The following is a 16528-nucleotide window of genomic DNA, read 5'->3' as shown; positions in this document are numbered from 1 at the left end:
TTACGTTTCTTTTGAGATCTAAAGAAGCCATATTACTGGAATATTTTATTTTACCTCCTTCTGCTTCTGTGACGTTCCAACTTACCATATCTGTGCTAAAACAGGTTGAGGTAACCCAGACTGAAAAAAAAAGTTTCTAGCTTGATCACCTGTAAATTAAATAGAAAAAGTTTCAGAAAAAACAGCTGATAGATATCTTCTTACAGGAAAATTGCAAGAATAGGAGGCTAGTAATTCTGCAAATACTGACTTAAATATATGCTAAAAGCCAAATGGTAAGTCTATAAGCAAGAGCAGATTGAATCCATCTGATTGACGAGTTCACTGGCTTTAGAACTTAAAACTTTAAAAATTCATCTCAAAAAAAGGGCCTAATAAGTGTAGGCATAGACTGTCCACTTTAATCGGCTATTAAGTAAGATGGGACAGCTACACATACAACAAAGCCCATCTACAGGAATCCTCAAGAAACCCATGACCCACTCTTCTCATTTTTTAAGTTCCCTGTGACTCCTATTATCTACATGTCAAAAGGTTGGTGCTTCTGGTACATTTATGGGGAAAAAGTAAAAATGATTATAAGAGTCACATCAACAATTAAGAATTAATAGTTTAAAGAGAACTGTGACACACACACACACACACACACACACACACACACACACAAACAAGTCCCCAGGAAATCTAGATCCCATTTTTCCTAAAGCTATCTCTGAAAGAATAACCAAACAGAAAAGATAAGAGGAAAAGCAGGGGCACCTGGGGGGCTCAGTCAGTTCAGCAACCGACTCTTGGTTTCAGCTGGGGTCATGACCTCAGGGTCCTGGGATCAGCCCCGACGTCAGGCTCCCTGCTCCGCACAGAGTCTGCTCGTCCCACTCTCTCCTCCTCCCCCCTCCCTCCCTCATGAGCACGTGAATAAAGAAATAAGTAAATATTTAGGAAAAAAAAAAAAAAGAAAGAAAGAAAGAAAGGAAGGAAGGAAGAGCAAAGTACAAAAGGAACTTTAGGGATACAGCACTAAGAGAATTCTGTTGTTGTTGTTTTTAAATATTCAGAATCTGTTCATTTATTTACATTTCCCAAACCAGTTCAAGACCAAAATTAAACAAGCATTTTACACTGCTTTACTATTTAAGAGAATGTGGTTCACTGACCTTTACCAATTCCCATCAGTGATACGCTCAAAACAAGTGGCTTGACATCCACAAAGGGGTGCAAACAGGTTTGAATGCAGTAGAGAAAAAGCAACTGAAAAAATACAGCCCCAAGACAAAGGCAGATGTCCCCTGGGTCATGTGTGCCCACCTTAGCTTTGCATAATAGATTTTCCACAGATAGAAGCACTAATGATAAATAAAAATGTAAAAATATGGATTCCAATTACCAGTAATAAATCCAGATATTGGCTTTAAACTATGGAACTGTTGATCATGCTTCGCTCTTTCCTCTACAGTTATGGCCCAAATATCCAGGCTGCCTGGAACCCAAAAAAAAAGACAAATTATTCAATGCAAAAAGAATACCAAAGTGCTCACATGCACTATTTCCCTCGTACTTCCAGATTCTTTCCCATTATGTTATCAATAATCTCGTTAATTGGGGTGCCTGGGTGGCTAGGTGGGTTAAAGCCTCTGCTTTTGGCTCAGGTCATGATCCCAGAGTCCTGGGATCGAGCCCCACATCAGGCTCTCTGCTCTCTGCTCAGCAGGGAGTCTGCTTCCCTTCCTCTCTCTCTCTGCCTGCCTCTCTGCCTACATGTGATCGCTGTCTGTCAAATAAATAAAATCTTTAAAAATAGTAATAATAATAATCTCATTAATTAACATCTCTTTATCCTTGGAAGTTATGCATACAAGTTAGAAAATTAAAACAGGCCAAAATAAGAAAGATACTGGGACAAATTCTTTTTTTTTTTTTTAAATCTTGTCCTATAATCTTATAGCAAGTAGGACTGTATAAGACATAAGTTAACAGTCATTTATTTACATAAACTCAAGCAACAAACCAATTGAAAACTATATTTTCAGGTGTTTTAAATGTCACGAGAACGTTACGCACAAAGCGAAGTTTCATAATTTATATCACAAATGGTTCCATGAAAATCTTTTTGGAGTGACAAAAATATTGAAATACTGGATTGTAGTGATGATTACACAACTCTGTAAAGTTACGAAAAGTCACTGCATTGTACAGTTAAAATGGGTGAATTTCATGGCTATGTAAACTATACCTCAATAAAGACGCATTTGAAAACGGGTATCCTGGAAAAACACAAAGGCAAACTGAAGAGAACGGGATTTGGGTTCTCCTTCAGTTTCAGCTCTAAGACTGACCAGATGCCCCTTCACTTCTGAGATCCTCCTCACTTTCGTCCTAGGTCTCCTCAGTGTCTTCAAAATAATTTTAGCTTACATAGATGGAAGACCGTCAAAAGTTCAGATGCTCCCAAAAGGTGAGAACAGGCAATATGTATGTTCATACAAAATATGAATGTTGACTGGCACAAAAGCAAAATGTATTAACGTCACACCTCCCCTCTCTATGTTGTCTGGTGGGACAGTGACAGGAAGGGTGGGATCCAGTCAGTCGCTGGAAACATAATTACTGGCCACTTCCTATGTGCCAGGCACTGTGTCAGGCATCAGAGACACTGTAGTGACTGAAACAGATATGATCCCTTCACTCAGAGGCCTTGTAATCCTGCAACTCCTCCTGCCTTGTTGAAATCGTCCCTGGAACGATAAACTGAAGCAAAAGCAAAAACACAACAAAACACAAACCTGCCCCATAACTAAGAAGAGGGACAAAAAAAGAGTTTAGAGGGTTCTGTACTGGAAATCCGCAGGGACCTCAACAGATGTGATCAGAGCGGTGGTGATTCATGCCTCACTCTCCTTGTGACTGGTCAGACATTTGCCAAAAGGAAGCCATAATAACGGCAACCTCTCTTTAAACAAAACAAAATAAAAACTGGGCCAGTAAGCAAAACCAATATTTAACACTTTCATCATAATATTGGGAATATAACCTAAAAAAACAAAAACAAAAACAAAAAAAAACCCTCTATTTTAGGCAGATTCATATGTTTTAAGCAGATAAAGTAAAACAAACAAAAATGTCCTGCTTCCAGTTCGGGTTTTGGGAAAAGTACAGAATAAATGATCCAGTTACTTCGATGAACACAATTGTGAAGAGAAAACAGTGAAAGGCAGAGGGGGCCCGTGAACTGAGAGCAAGGTCTGGACCCTGATGGGAACCAACAAACCATAACAAAAAAAGGTCTGAAGACTGTCAGGGAAATTCTAACACTGCCTTGATAGATGAGGATATTAACGAATTATCATGAATTTTATAGGTGTGACAATGGTATCATAGTTATGTTTTTGAAAGCGTTCACATCATTCAGAAACACAAGCTAAAATATTTGTGGATGATAGGAGATGATGCTCGGGAGTTGCTTCTGAGGAATCCAGAAGAAACAATATTAAAAATAGGGTTCAGAGGGGCACCTGGCTGGCTCAGTGGGTTAGCATCTGCCTTGGGCTCTCAGGTGGTGACCCTGAGGTGCAGGGACAGAGTCCTGAGTCCTGCTCTGTGGGGAGTCTGCTTCTCTCTGCCCCTCCCTCCTGCTCCACTCTCTCTTGCTATCCCTCTCTCAAATAAATAAATAAAATTTTTAAAAAATATTTTATTTATTTGACAGACAGAGATCACAAGTAGGCAGAGAGGCAGGCAGAGAGAGAGAGGAAGGAAAGCAGGCTCCCCGCAGAGCAGAGAGCCCGACGGGTGGCTTGATCCCAGGACCCTGAGATCATGACCTGAGCCGAAGGCAGAGGCTTTAAGTCACTGAGCCACCCGGGTGCCCCTCAACAAATAAAATCTTAAAAAACAAAAAATAGGGTCTCAGGGCGCCTGGCTAGCTCAGCCGATAGAGCATGTGACTCTTGATCTCAGGGTCAATGGGCATGGAGCCTCCTTTAAAAAATAAAAAAGGGAAGAAAAAAGAAAAAGGTCTCGAATACATTAAAAGAGAGAAATGTTTGAAAACTTACCTCCAAAAGGTGTTGGAAACTGAGCCATGGTTCTGTCACTTTTACCTTGCTAGTCGACGCCTGTAATTGAAATACAACATTTAAGTTTCTGAAAACTTCATTTCCTATATACTTATAAACACACTAACACGCTGGCTTTAATGATCGGAACTGGCAGCAGTGCCAGCGCTGGGGGACAGCACTGCACATCAGAGTCACGACCAAGGGGTTCATTCATTCACCCTTTGCAGCTTCTTAGCGCCAGATCCAAGGAGGGGCCCTGGGGAAGGCAGATGCGAGACTCTCCTGAAACAAGAGGCTCAGGACAGCCTGTTTCATCACTACCGGTGGGTGGGTTGTTACTCTTCAGATACACGCTCTTTCTCCCCATCTACACAACCCGCCCATCTGCTTGGTGGTCTCAACACTGGCTTCTTTAAATGAGCACGTACTACATGCTGCACACTCCTAGGTGCTTTATAGCTCTTATCCCTTCATCGTCACAGCCCTATGACACAGGTGAGACGCACGGGTTATTTCCATGCCCTTATTACAGAGCAAGAAAATGAGAATCAGAGAGGTGAAGTGATTCGAGCAATACCACACATTTGGCGACAGAGCTGGATTTGAGCAGGGCCAGCAAACCCCAGAGCCTGCATTCTACCCCCAAGAAACACTGCCAATTTTGCGAAAGGCTATAAACAACATCTACTGCACTAACACCCATCCAGAATACCAGACACAAGCCCAAGGCTCCAAAATCCCCACCAGGCATTATTTGTTCAAGAAGAGCCGATGTGGAACCAACCCCAGCATCTTCCCCAACAAAAATAATCCACAATGAGTACCATCCTTATGCTTAACAACATGGCAGATGCCTACAGTTAAAAATGAGTACTAAATATTCATACACGAAACAATTTAGACACATTTAGATTTTTTAAAATGACAGTCCCCTGCCCTAATACTCTTCAATTTTACATTCCAACCTGTCCATGGATTTTTCCCCCAACTATTTTATTTTTAAACTTCCAAGAGCTCTTCCTTGTTCTCAACTCTTCTGTCCTACTACTCTGTCCTTTCTTTTAATGACACATCTTTTACTCTCCTGAGTTTTTTATTAACCTGGGAAGGGGGCGGGAAGGGAGTATGTTGCTCTTTCATTGTCTTGGTTCTTACACTTGTCTCCTTTTTTGTTTGTTGGCTGATTGTTTGTTTTGGGTCTCTCACTTTTGAGGCTTTCCTCCTCTCTCTGGTGATCCCTGGCTGCTCCCTCATATTTAAGAGTAAGGCACTAAAAAAGCGAGCCTGGGTGCCAGGTCTGTGAACAGATGGGGCGATGGTCAGACATGCCCAGCCACATTTCACTGGGACACCTCCAAACGGCAGTATGCACAGGTTTCTTCGCTGGAGCCGTTCAGTTTGCCACACAGAAGGGTACAGGGAGGGTGCTGGCTTTGGCGGGGCGGAGGGCGGCGGCGGCGGCAGAAAAGAAAGGAAGACATGAAGTGGCCTACACTTCCATTCGTACGCTAGCACGTACACCCTTTATCTTCAGCCCCAAGCGTCACCCTTCTGGTCAGCAGCCTCTGTGGGTCTACGAAAAACGGGACTAAAGAAGTCACCTCTCTGCTGGGGATGCAGGCAAAGACATTCCCAAAGATCTGGATACAGATTTTTTTTTTTTAAGATTTTATTTATTTATTTGACAGAGAGAGATCACAAGTAGGCAGAAAGGCAGGAATAGAGAGGGGGGAAGCAGGCCGCCCACTGAGCAGAGAGCCCAATGCGGGGCTAGATCCCAGTACCCTGGAATCACGACCTGGGCTGAAGGCAGAGGCTTTAACCCACTGAGCCACCCAGGTGCCCCTAGATACAGATTTTTAAAGAATTCCATTTCAGCTGCAGAACCGACCTCTGTCTTTGGCAGCCACCAAACACTCTGAAGCCTGTCGTCTTGACAGGACAGGGGTCAGCTGACTTGTCCTCCATCTTCATCAGCCCTCTGTAGGCACTAAGTTGCACTTTTCTCCGAACTCAGTTACCATTCTATTCACTCTTTGGTTCCAGAAAATTCTTTTTTTATTTAAAGATTTTATTTATTTGACAGAGAGATTACAGGTAGGCAGAGAGGCATGCAGAGAGGGGGAAGCAGGCTCCCTGCTGAGCAGAGAGTCCAATGCGGGGCTCCATCCCAGAACCCTGAGATCATGACCTGAGCCAAAATCGAGAGTCACATGCTCAAATGACTGCACCACCGAAGTGCCCCAATAATTTTCCAGAAAATTTTAATGTGTTTCATCTCACTTAATCTTCATAATGCTCTTTACACAGACAGATCACACCTGTTTTTTGCTGAATTTACAAACGCAGTAAGCTCTCATTTTTAAAACCATAGTAAGGCAAGGGGCACCTGGGTGGTTCAGTGGGTTAAGCCGCTGCCTTCAGCTCAGGTCATTATCCCAGGGTCCTGGGATCAAGCCCTTGCATGGGGCTCTCTGCTCAGCAGGGAGCCTGCTTCCCTCGCTCTCTCTCTCTGCCTGCCTCTCTGCCTACTTGTGATCTCTCTCTGTCAAATAAATAAATAAAATCTTAAAAAAAAACAAACCATAGCAAGGCAAATAAAACATAAGAAAACATTCTGTTCTGTTCTACTTTCCTCCTATGCTATTTACTGCTAAATAAAAAAAGAAATTAATTTATCGATCTTCTTGGTACCCAGCCACTTTACTACACTTTCTTATTGGGGCTAAGTCTCTCAGATGAGTCTTTCCGGTTTTCTAGATCTACATTCCCTGGGAATGAAGAATTTAAGCTTACATTATGTGCCCAAACCAATAAAGCTAAGCTATTTAATAGCTGGGACTGCAGGAACTTATATTTTCCCTGTCATGCTGATGGTTTTGGCATTTCATAACCAATGAAATAGGTTCTGAATAATTATGTTTGCTGTTGTGTTTTGGTAAATACCTTTTAAGACATTTAGGCAGTTTCCTATTATTCTTATTTGACTTGAAATTTGCATTAGAAATGGCTGCTAAATTTGTTCAGAGGCTTTGACTATTTAGTAAGATGGTCATGTATTTCATTTTTAAGTAGCAGACTATAGTGACATAGTTCCTAATACAAATTATCCTAAAATTTATGTAATAAACCCAACTCAGATACGCCTGTCATTCTTTTACTACATAACCACATCCAATTTGCTCATATTTTCTTCAGAATTTTTGCTTAGGGAAGTGTTCTGCATAATTCTAAACAACAGAGAATTGAGAGAAAATAGCAATAATCACGCCTCGGATAAACCTCATTGGCTACAATACTGCCACTGTGCAAAGCTTAGAATGGAGAGAAAAATAGATGTATTTCTATCTTACTATGAATTTCCCCAATGATCTTTTAAAAAGGTATAATACATTTAACAGATCAAGAAATACATGTAAATGTAAAGATTTAACAGTTAAAAGGCCCCAAGAAAAAATAATTTTAAGGGTGTGTTTGAACTAACCTTCAAAGAACAAATAATTCCTTTTACTGAAACCATTCCACAGAGAAAGATCAAATATTCCTCAATTCGGGTTAAGAAATTAGCATCATCAATACTAAACCGTAACTAGGAAAGCATAGACTATGGTCACTTTTCTGTAGATATAGTAATTATATACCTCACTTTAAATGTTTTACAGCTATTCTGAGAGAGTCACACAGTCTGGCAAAGCAGAACAACTCCTATGGTCCAAAGCACACTAATCATCAGCAGCTCCTTGCAAAGCATTTAAGAGTATTTGCGGTTCACCATTCTTCCTAGAATTCAGGAAATAATTCCCCACCCTCTGTGAACCTCTTCCGCAAAAGCGTTCACCTATTACGAGCAACGTTAGACAAAATTTGTCTTCTGACTCTTCTAACCTCCCTCTCTGCTTCCCCTTCATCTGACATCCATTAGTGACCAGGGGGTGCACGGTAACCCAGCCTACGCCCCACACTTGTGAACTAACGCCCTTCTCTCCCTTTCCTCTCCTGTTCCTTAATTGTCACTGGTCTCAGCTGGATATTGGTAAGGAGTGGACCTCATAGAAACTAAGCCACGGAGGTATGAAGATGAGGTACCTTCCAGACTTATTAACACAAAAGCCTAAATGCTGTTTGAAGGATAAGAATATTGGAATAGTCCCCCCCACATTACTTTTCACCACAGGGGCTTCAAATGCCATTCACAAATAGGTTCTGCTCAGTTCCTAGGGAACCCCAGACAAAAGTAGTAACACACAGACGAAGCAAATGGGCCAAACCTTGCAATCCCACCTTCTTTTCAGTTCTATGCTACACAGACAAATCATAGTGGTAACATCTTGGTTCAAGGTATTTTGTTCCTACTTTGAATATACTGATTATATGTTATTACTATAATTTGAAAAAATAAAAGAACTTGTAAAACAAAAAAAAGAAAGAAAATACCACATATGCAAGATTTCTAAATGTAAAAAAGCCAGAGTTCTAGTTTGGCTAAAATAGTATATGGCCACTACAGGCCCTCTGTCCCACTCAAAAGTAAAAACTGGGCAAAAACTTTAAAAAGCAATTCCCTGAGGACTGTAAGAAAGAAAAGTAGACAGATTTTAGATGAGAGTCAAAAGCTCCCCCCATTTCTGTTCACTTTTCACTAGCAGCTCTGGCCCAAGGGTGGGCCCAGACGTGGAGTGGGGCAGAGGAACAATGAGTAAAACTCTGACAGAAATCCAGTGTTGGGGAGCCTGGGTGGCTCAGTCGTTAAGTGTCTGCCTTCGGTCCAGGTCATCATCCCAGGGTCCAGTACTGAGCCCTTTGAGCCCCTATCAGGCTCCCTGCTCAGCAGGAAGCCTGCTTCTCCCTCTCCCACTCCCCCTGCTTGTATTCCCTCTCTCACGGTCTCTGTCTCTATCAAATAAATAAATAAAATCTTAAAAACAAAAACAAAAACAAACCCAGTCTTTCTGGGCAAAGGGACTAATGAAAATGGCCTCTACGGGCAGGAGAGTGTAAGTAAGGATCACGTAATTCTATAAATGAACTCCCACAAGACTCGGGCTCACACCTGAGCTGCGGGACAAAACAAAAGCAGCACAGCAAAGGTCTTGAAAACTGATCTCACAATGGAACCTCTGTGTGCAGACAGCACACAGAACTTGTAGTTTGAACCTAATCAGGATGAAGACCTGCTAAAAGAAACACCAGCATTGTGTAGGGGATTAACGCAGCACACAGAACCAGACATGAAATTCCCAGTATCCAGGATGTAATCCAAAATTACTCGACATACGAAGAACTAGGAAAACCTCACCAATTCTCAAAGAAAGGAACACCTATCATCAACAGGTCCCAAATCCTAGATGATACAAACACTGAAATTATCATAAAGACTTTTTAGAGCAGTTATCATCCATATGTTCCAGGAGGTCAAGGTAAACACAAATGAAAGGACTGAAAATACACAAGATCTCAGCGGAGAAGAAAACACTAGTTTAAAAAGAATCAAACGGGAATTTAAGAGAGAAACTTAGACCATCAAGCATGAAGGAAGAAGAACAGAAATGGTAAATATCTGTGTAAATATAAAATATAAAATTATATTTTTCCTATAATTCTCCTTAAGATATGTAGACTGTTGAAAGCAAATATTGTTAACACTGTCCAGTGGGGCTTTCAATATACATAAATATAATACCTATGACAACCTTTAATATAAAGGTCTGTGCCATAAGAGTAAAGGGACTTACAAGGTGCAAGCCTTCTGCATTTTATTTGAAGTAGTATAATATAACCTGTAAGCAGACTATGAAGGTTAGGTAAATATATTTAATCCCGGGAGCAACTACTTAGAAAAATAAAAATAAAAAACAAGTATAGTGAAAAAGTGAATAGATAAATGAAAACAGAATGTTAAAAATTACTGAAATAATTTTTAAAAGGCAGGAAAAGAGAAAAATATACAGAGAGGACAAACAAAACAAAAAAATGGCAGATCTAATTCTAACATACCAATAATGACATTAAATTTTAATGGTCTAAATACTGAGGAAGATAATAGCTGAGGGGAAAAAAAAGCAATGAAACCAAAATCTGGTTCCTTGGGGAAAAAAAATGACAAGCCCTGGGTGCCTGGGTGGCTCAGTCGGCTAAGTGTCTGCCTTCAGCTCAGGTCATGATTTCAGGGTCCTGATATGGAGCTACACTTTGTGCTCCCTGCTCAGTGGGGAGTCTGCTTCTCCCTCTGCCCCCCCACCTGTTTGTGCTCACACTCTCTCATAAATAAATAAATAAACAAATAATAAATTTTTTTCAGGATTTTCTTTATTAATTTGAGAGAGAGAGAGAGAGACAGAGAGGACAAGCAGGTGGAGAGGCAGAGGGAGAAAGAGAAGCAGACTCTCTGCTGAACAGGGAGCCCCACGGGGTTCAATCCCAGGATCTGGAGATCATGACCTGAGCAGAAGGCAGACGCTTAGCCATCTGAACTACCCAGGTTCCCCAAAATAAACAAAAACTTTAAAAAAAAAAAAAAAAAAAAGACAAGCCCTTTCTGAGATTGATTAAAAGAGAACACAAATCTGATCAGAATTACCATTAATCCTAAACATATTAAAATGGTAAGAAATACTAAAAACAACTTTATGCCAACAAATTTGACAATGTGGATATACAAACTTCTTGGAAAATAAAACTTACCAAAATTGATTCAAGGAGAAATAGAATATCCATGTATTCCTATGCTTATTAAGGGAACTGATTTTATTTTATTTTTATTTTTTAAAGATTTTATTTATTTATTTGACAGACAGAGATCACACGTAGGCAGAGAGGCAGGCAGAGAGAGAGAGAGAGGAGGAAGCGGGCTCCCTTTCCGGCAGAGAGCCTGATGCGGGGCTCTATCCCAGAACCCTGGGATCATAACCTGAGCCAAAGGCAGAGGCTTTAACCCAATGAGCCACCCAAGCGCCCCAAGGAACTGGTTTTATTTACAGAACCCTTCCCAAAAAAGAAAACTGCATTCTCAGATGGTTTCACTGGTGAATTCTACCAAACATTCAAGGAAAAAAAATAATACAAAAGCTATGCAAACTTTTTCAAACAACAGAGGATCAGTGCCCAACTCGTGTTTTGAAGCCAGAATAATGCTAATAACCGACAGATATTACCTCCCAAAAAATTAGAAGACAAGATCCTAAGAAATATGGATGCCAAAATCTTTCAGAAGATACTAAAACTTTGATCTTAATACTATACAAAAAGGATAGTAAAACATGACCAAGTAGGGTTTATCCCGGAAATACAAGATTTGCTTACCACTTGATAATCAGTTAATGTAATTCACCATATCAAAATAATAAAGCAAGAAACCCCAATAAAATCATTTCAATAAATGTGGGGGGGGTTGACAAAAACTCAAACCCAATAATGATAAAAACTCACAGATAACCAGGATTAGTAGGAAACTTCCTCAGACATAGGGCATCTATGAAAACCTACAGCTACTAACCTTAGTTAATGGATTAAGACTGAATTTCTCCCTTTAGGGCACCTGGGTGGCTTAGTCAGTTAAGCGTCTGCCTTTGGCTCAGGTCATGATCCCAGGGTCCTGGGATGGAGCCCCACAGTGGACTCTCTGCTTAGGAGAGAACATGCTTCTCCCTCTCCCTGTGCTGCTCCCCCTACTTGTGCACTTTCTCTCTTTGTCAAGTAAATAAATAAAATCTAAAAAAAAAAAAAAAAAAAAAAAATTCTCTCTGAGAGATAGGAAAAAGGCAGGAAAATCTGCTCTTACCACTCCTATTCAACATTGTTCTGGAGGTTCTGGCCATTGAAATAAGGTAAGAAAAACAGCAAAATAATAGCTAAAAGATTGGAAAAGAACAAAATGAAACTCACCCTACTTACAGAAAACTCCAAGGAATCCACTAAATATAGTAAGTAAATTTACCAAATTCTGGTTTTGCAAGGTGATGTAGCAAAATTGCAAGATAAAAGGTTAATAACATATTAAAAATCAACTGAATACTCATATACTGGAAACATATAACTGGACAGTGAAATTAGATAGACAATCCCATTTACAGCAGTGCCAAAAAATGTAGAAGTCCTAGGTATAAATTTAATAAAAGACATCCAGGGGCACCTGGCTGGCTCAGTCTGTAAAGCTTGCAACTCGATCTCAGGGTCCTGCGTTCAAGCCCCACACTGGGCATAGAGCTTACTGAAAAAACAAAACAAGACATCCAAGGCCTCTACACTGAACACTACAAAACACTGGAGGTGGGGTGGGGGGGCAGAAATTAAGGAAGACCTACATAAATGGAGAGATATACTAAGTTCATGGACTAGAAAATTCAGTATTGTTAAAATTGCAATTCTCTCCAAATGGATCTGTATATTCAATGCTATTCTAATCAAAACTGCAGCAGGCTTTTTAGAAGAAACTAAATAAGCTCATATTAAATTTACATGGAAATGCAAAGGACCTAGAATAGCCAGAGCAGTTTTTAAAAAGAACAAAATTGGAGGACTTACCCTACGTGGTTTCAAGATTTACTATGAAGCAACAGTAATCAAGACCTTTGGAACCGGTGTAAAGGGAGGCATACCAGATCAATGGAGCAGAAAACAGGAGTTCAGAAATAGACTTACACATGCTTAGTGAATTCATTTTTAATAAAGTAGCAAAGGCAAATCACTGGAGGGAAAAAAGGGCTTTTCAACAAACAGAAGTGGATCAACTGGATACCCATGTGGAAAAAAAGAAAAAGAAAAACAAAAACATTGATTCTAACTCCTTACTACACACAAAAATTAACTCAAAACGGGTCAAATTTTGAAATTTAAATTTGAACTAATTTAAAACCATGTAGTTTAACATTAAAATTCTAAAAGATGAGAGAATACCTTCATTACCCTGAGCTAAACAGTAATTTCTTAGGACTCAAATAAGTGTGACTTATTTACCAAAAAAAGGGGGTGGGTGGGTGTCATCGAAATGAAAAGTTAGCTCCTCAAAAGTACCATTAAAAAGAGAAAAAGGCAAGCTATAAAGCAGGAAAAATACATTTGCAACATAATCAGCAGACAAAGAAACTATACTCAGAGTATACAAGGAACTCTTTTAAGATTTTATTTATTTATTTGACAGAGAGAGATCACAAGTAGACAGAGAGGCAGACAGAGAGAGAGGGAGAAGGAGCAGACTCCCCGCTGAGTAGAGAGTCCAATGCAGGACTCGATCCCAGGACCTTGAGATCATGACCTGAGCCGAAGGCAGAGGCTTAACCTACTGAGCCACCCAGGTGCCCCTACAAGGAACTCTTACAACTTAAAAATAATAAGACATATTTGCCTATGGTTCACCATAGCTTGCTTATCCTGAATTGCAATTCTGCTATTCCCAAATAAGCATTTTTTTTTTAACTTCAAAAAAAAAAAAAAAAAGTCAAACAACTGAGAGAGGAAATGGTCAAAAGACATGAACAGACACTTTGCAAATTAACTTACAGAAATGGCCAATAAACACATGGAAAGATGCTCAACATTATGAGCCATTAAGGAAATAAAACTGCAATGATATTTCCGCTGGGATGGCAAACATGGAAAAGACTGACCATACCAAGGGCTAGCAAGGATTCTCATGCACTGCTGAAAGAAATGTAAGATGCTACAACCTCACGGAAAAATATACTTTTCTTAAAAAGTTGTAGAGTGGTGCCTGGGTGACTTGGTTGGTTAAATGTCTGACTCTTGATCTCACCTGGAGTCTTGATATCAGGACCATGAATTCAAGCCTGGTGTTAGGCTCCATGCTGCGTGTGGAGCGTTCTAAAGAAAGAAGCAAAAAGTTGGACAGATCCCACTAATCTAGCCACTAAGAAATGAAAATTTATGCCCACACAAATATGTCTATATGAGCATTCATATCAGCTTTATTTTGAAGAGCCAGAACTAGAAACCCGAAAGTTAATCAACTGATGAATGAATGAGCAGTGACATATCTGTTGTACTACTTAGCAATAAAAAGGAACCAACCGGTACTACAAGCCCTAACATGCATGAATGTCCAAATGTCATGCTATGCAAAAAAAAAAAAAAAAAAAAAAAAAAAAAAAAAGCCAGGGTTGTGTGTGTCTGTGTGTATAAAATATGACTCCATTTTTGTAAAAATTCTAGAAAACATAAACTAATCTATAGTGACAGACAACCAATCAGTACTTGCCAGGAGATGGGAGTAGAGTAAGGGACAGATTACAAAAGTACAAAGAGACACCAGGAAACTTTGGGGAAAGGTGAGGGTTTCACAGGTATTTGCACATATCAAAACTGATCAAATAGCACACTTTAAAAATATGCAGTTTGGTGGAGTTTAATTATATCTTGATAAAGTTGAAAAAAGTCACAAGTCACATGCACAAAAACCCCCTCTGAATAAATGTCAAGAGTTCTGCAATCCTAGCAGTTCCATACAAATTAGAGTATCTGTGCTGGACTATCATGTGAGAGAAGAACTTTTTCCCAAAAATTCCCAACAAGTATTTTAATCATTGAAACAACAACAAAAAAGCAACTTTAAGCTCAATTTAAAAATTTAATTGAGGGGAGTCTGGGTGGCTCAGTCTGTTAAGTATCTGCCTTCGGCTCAGGTCATGATCCCAAGGTCCTGGGATCAAGCCCCACATTGGGTTCCCTGTTCGGTGGGGAGCCTGCTTCTCCCTCTCCCTCTTCCCCTTATTGTGTTCCCTCTCTTGCTGCCTCTCTGTTGAATCCATAAATAAATAATAATAGTAATAAAAAAATAAAAAGTTAATTGAAGAGACAGAACAAATGAACAATAAGGCTTTTTTTTTTTAAAGATTTTATTCATTTATTTGACAGATAGAAATTACAAGTAGGCAGAGAGACAGGCAGAGAGAGAGAGAGAGAGAGGAGGAAGCAGGTTCCCTGCTGAGCAGAGAGCCCGATGCGGGGCTCGATCCCAGGACCCTGAGACCATGACCTGAGCGAAAGGCAGAGGCTTTAACCCACTGAGCCACCCAGGCACCCCAACAATAAGGCTTTTGAGCAAGAATGTTTAATATAATTAAGTGGCATATCTAAGATTGTGATTATGAATCCTTTATAACATATTTAGTAAGGATAACAAGAAAATTTATTTTTAAAAAGCTGTTTGTTTTTTTTTTTTACAGAAGTGAGTGGGGTGGGGTATAATCTATGTTGAATAAAACAAAAATGCTTTACTAGAAAACAGAAAATACTCATCTTAATTTCATTATGTCCAGTTTTTATAAAATTACATTACAAATAATATAGAAATATATAACAAAATAATGAATGCCCTTTACTAGATACACAAAGACTAGTTAGTGGGTTTTCCAAATACCTTTATGACTAAATAATAAATGCATGCAACAGCTATATTCTGATTTTCAATTTCACTGAAGTGGGGATAAAAGTCTAAAAGTATAGAATAAAAACCAGGTACTCTAAAAAATGCCACCAATTAAAATCTGATCCATCTCTGTAAACACTGATCAAATTCTGCATATATCCTAATACAGATTAAGTGGGAAAAAAAAAAAGGAACATCAAAATATCCTTAAGTATATAAACAAAATTTGAATACAACGTAACAGTAGATATGAAGCCTCACAGAATCAGCATTTGGTTTGTGTGAAGAAAATATATATACCCCTAGAGGCAAATTATAAAGGCTTTTCAGAAAAAAAAATTAAAACTGCATTCACTGCCATTAACTATAAAAATAAAACTAAAATAGCTAAAACACAAATTTAGAATGATGTGAGAGATGTAAACTTCAGTCCCTTCATCTCTAAGTAATAGCATTCAGCTAGCTAGATATTTTAAGACCTTTTCATTCAAATTTCCAGAGTATAAATCCTCTCTCGATGTAGCTAAATTTCCAAATGTTAAGAAAAATGGGGAAAAAAAAAACAAAAAAAGGTTTTTTTTACTGTCATGACTGAGCATAAGCATATTGGTATTTTCATATTCTCCTCATTTATGATCAGATAATCATTCCTATTTAGATCTTACTTGAAAATAATCCTTTATACCTCTGAAAGACTTCCTCTCTCCAAAGTCTTACTCATGAACAACATAAAAGCTATACTGACCCAACACAGTAATTTCCATAATTTGTGTCGGTAATTTTTATCTCACTGAAGCATTTCAAGATTATCTTAAAAGAGCTCATTTCTAAATCCTCATCTCATTCAAATGACATCATGAAGCTCTACTCCCAGAATCAGAGACAATGGTCTACACATCATGCCAAAATTAGAGAGTTGGCTTAGGTGAGGAATTATCAGCGTGATCCTTGATATTAAGAAGTTTACAGGAGCACCTGAGTAGCTCAGTCAGTTAAGCGTGTGACTCTTGGTTTGTTGCTCAGGTCATGGTCTCAAGGTCGTGGATGGACCCTCACCATCTTGGATCCAAGCTCCACCAGCTTGGAGTCT

At 39.3% G+C, this 16528-nt stretch overlaps 1 protein-coding gene across 2 annotated transcripts in view; it reads right to left on the bottom strand.

The window, feature by feature from the left end:
- The window catches only part of LOC111155691 (intersectin 1), a 212594-nt gene that overhangs the window by 137711 nt on the left and 58355 nt on the right, over window positions 1–16528 (bottom strand). For both annotated transcript variants that reach the window (XM_022515992.1, XM_022515993.1), the window contains exons 2-4: window positions 4056–4115; window positions 1388–1480; window positions 86–149 (exon numbers count right to left, since the gene is read on the bottom strand). In XM_022515992.1, coding sequence (XP_022371700.1) covers window positions 86–149; window positions 1388–1480; window positions 4056–4083 — 185 coding nt within the window. In that variant the 5' untranslated portion in view covers window positions 4084–4115. The remainder of the gene's footprint in view (window positions 1–85; window positions 150–1387; window positions 1481–4055; window positions 4116–16528) is intronic.

Source organism: Enhydra lutris, unplaced genomic scaffold (genome assembly GCF_002288905.1).
Source record: "Enhydra lutris kenyoni isolate GAN:26980312 unplaced genomic scaffold, ASM228890v2 scaffoldscaffold43, whole genome shotgun sequence".
Taxonomy (NCBI): domain Eukaryota; kingdom Metazoa; phylum Chordata; class Mammalia; order Carnivora; family Mustelidae; genus Enhydra; species Enhydra lutris.
Note: the sequence above shows the minus strand (reverse complement) of the source record. Positions and strands in the feature narration are given on the sequence as shown.